Below are 2,520 nucleotides of genomic sequence, written 5' to 3'. Positions count from 1 at the left end.
ATCCCTGGCAGTGCCCAAGGCCAGGCTGGACACTGGGGACAGTGGGAGGTGTCCCTGCCATGGCAGGGGTGGGATGGGATGAGATTTAAGGTCTCTCCAGCCCAAACCAGTCTGGGATTCTGTTCCACAATTCCCTCAGTGCTCCCTGTGGCCCCACTGGGGTCTGTGGAGGGTGACCCAGTGAGGAGGGAGGGATGGATGAAGACCCTGGAACAGGACACTCTCCATCCCACACACCCAGCTCCAGCAGGAGCATCCAAACCCTGCAGCGTGGCCTGGGTGACCAGAACCTGGTGCAGAGCAGGTCTGTGTTAATGCTCCCTGGGAGCTGGGAGGAGCTGCGGGGTCACAGGGGTGACAGGTTAACGTCACAGGTGTCCTGGGGTGGCAGGGGCAGTGCTGGGGTTACGGTCACACAGTGCTGTGGGACACTGCAGTACTCACCTGCCTCCGGCCTGGGCAGCTCTCAGGTCACATCAGCTCCTGGGCTCCTTGATGGGAACGCAGGGCAAGGGCAGGGTGAGAGCTGGGCTGCTCCAGAGCTGGGCCCAGGGCTCCCAGCCCCACTGTGCCCAAAGCACGCTGCCCAGGGTCTGTCTGTGCCAGCAGGGGCACCCCAGGCCTGTGGAGAGGCTGGATGGCCACAGGAGGATGGGTAAGAGCAGTCCTGGGGGGCTCGGGGCTGCTGCACTCCCAGGTAGGAAGGGAATTTGCTGTTTGTCCCCCTGCACTGCCCCAGGGCTCTCAGGACACTTGGTCCTGCCTTGCCAGGGGAAGCCCTGGATTCCTGCCTTGGTTTCTTCCCCGCCCTCCATGGTGGCCAAAAAGACTGGACACAGCTGGGAGGATACACAGACACACACACATGGCCTTGGAACATCCAAGGAACCTGCCTGGCTCGTGCAGGTCTGGCTCCAGTCTCAGTTTAAACTGATCTGTAACTTGCAGCCAGGTGAGAACTGCCCCTCAGGTGAGACACGAAGCAGCTACTGGGATTGTGGGTTTAGACTCTCTTGTAGGTCTGGGGAGGTTAAGGTTGGAAACTGGGAACATTTCCTCATGGAAAGGGTTGTCCAGCCCTGGCACAGGCTGCCCAGGGCAATGCTGGGGTCGCATCCATGGAGAGATTTAACAGGATGTGGCAAATGGGGACATGGTCAGTGTGGCCTTGGCAGTGCTGGGGAAGGGCTGGACTGGATGGTCTCAGAGGCTGGTCCAACCCTTACACAGCCTCTGATCCACAAGAAAACATGGGAAGCATGACTGAACTCATTGTAAATCTGTCCTAAACCCATGAACACAAATACAGAGAGACTGCATGGACTGGGGAGGGAGTCAGAAATGCCAGAGGGTGCAGCTCCAGGGCACGTCCAACCCCTCTGCTCCTGCTGGGATGTCACAAGGTGCCAGCACCTGCCCTGTGCAGCACCACAGCAGTGACTGGGATGTGTGATGGACACTATGGAAAGGAGACTCAGGGCTTTTCCTCCATAAAGGGGAGTGGGAAAGCAAAGGCAGAAGAGCAGCAGCATCACTGGATTCAGGGGAGTGGAGAGCAGTGAGGCCTGGTGTCCCTCAGGAGCCAGCACTGGCACTGGGAATGTCCTTGTTGGTGACAGGGACACTGGGATCCAGGGCAGCCCCAGCCTGGCAGTGACACGGAGCTGGTGCTGTGGGCACACCCTGCAGGGAAGGGATGGGGCATCCAGGGGCACCTGGGCAGGCTGGAGAGCTGGGACCCTGCCAGCCTCGTGCAGCTCAGCAGGACCAAGGGCAAGGCCTGCAGCTGGCTGGGGGCAATCCCAGCACAAACACAGCCTGGGCAGAATGGACTGGGAGCAGCCTGGGAGAAGGAGCTGGGGATTGGTGGGAGAAGCTCCACAGGCTCTGGCCACGAGCACTGGGACCTGAAATCCCTGTGCCCTGGGCTGATCCCACGGGGTGGGCACCAGGAAAGGGACTGGGATTAAATCCCTGTGCCCTGCTCAGGGTGCCCAGAGCAGCTGGGGCTGCCCCTGGATCCCTGGCAGTGCCCAAGGCCAGGCTGGACACTGGGGCTGGAGCAGCCTGGGGCAGTGGGAGGTGTCCCTGCCACGGCAGGGCTGTGAGGGCCCTCCCAACGCAGCATTCTGTGTCTCTGTGATTCCCCAGAGGGATGCAGCAGCACTGCCCTCAGTGCCAGGTGTGTGCAGGTGCCTGCCCAGGTGAGGCTCACCTGCTCCAGCTCCTGCTCAGCGTATTTCTGCCGGCTGAGCTCGTTCTCGGTGCCCTCACGCAGTTCCCGCAGCCGGTGCGCCTCCTGCTTGGCAATGCTGATCTCGTCCTGCAGCTTCTTCTCCAGGTGCACCTTCTCCACCTCCACGGAGCGGTGCTCCTCCTGTGCCTTCTGCAGCCTGCAACACACACAGGGCCAGGGCCAGTGCTGGGCCAGCTCCTTGAGCCCTGCATGGAGCCAGGGCCAGTGCTGGGCCAGCTCCCTGAGCCCTGCAGGGCCAGGGCCAGTGCTGGGCCAGCTCCCTG

At 61.7% G+C, this 2,520-nt stretch overlaps 1 protein-coding gene across 1 annotated transcript in view; it reads right to left on the bottom strand.

Annotated features, from left to right (window-relative positions):
• STIM1 (stromal interaction molecule 1) overlaps positions 1–2,520 on the bottom strand; it is a gene marked incomplete at its 5' end in the record, with an annotated part of 45,856 nt that overhangs the window by 21,538 nt on the left and 21,798 nt on the right. The window contains one exon of the mRNA XM_031062620.1: positions 2,216–2,393. Within this exon, the coding sequence (XP_030918480.1) occupies positions 2,216–2,393 (178 nt within the window). The remainder of the gene's footprint in view (positions 1–2,215; positions 2,394–2,520) is intronic.

The sequence above is a fragment of the Geospiza fortis genome, unplaced genomic scaffold (genome assembly GCF_000277835.1).
Source record: "Geospiza fortis unplaced genomic scaffold, GeoFor_1.0 scaffold96, whole genome shotgun sequence".
In the NCBI taxonomy this organism is placed as follows: domain Eukaryota; kingdom Metazoa; phylum Chordata; class Aves; order Passeriformes; family Thraupidae; genus Geospiza; species Geospiza fortis.
This window is presented reverse-complemented; position numbering and strand designations above follow the sequence as displayed.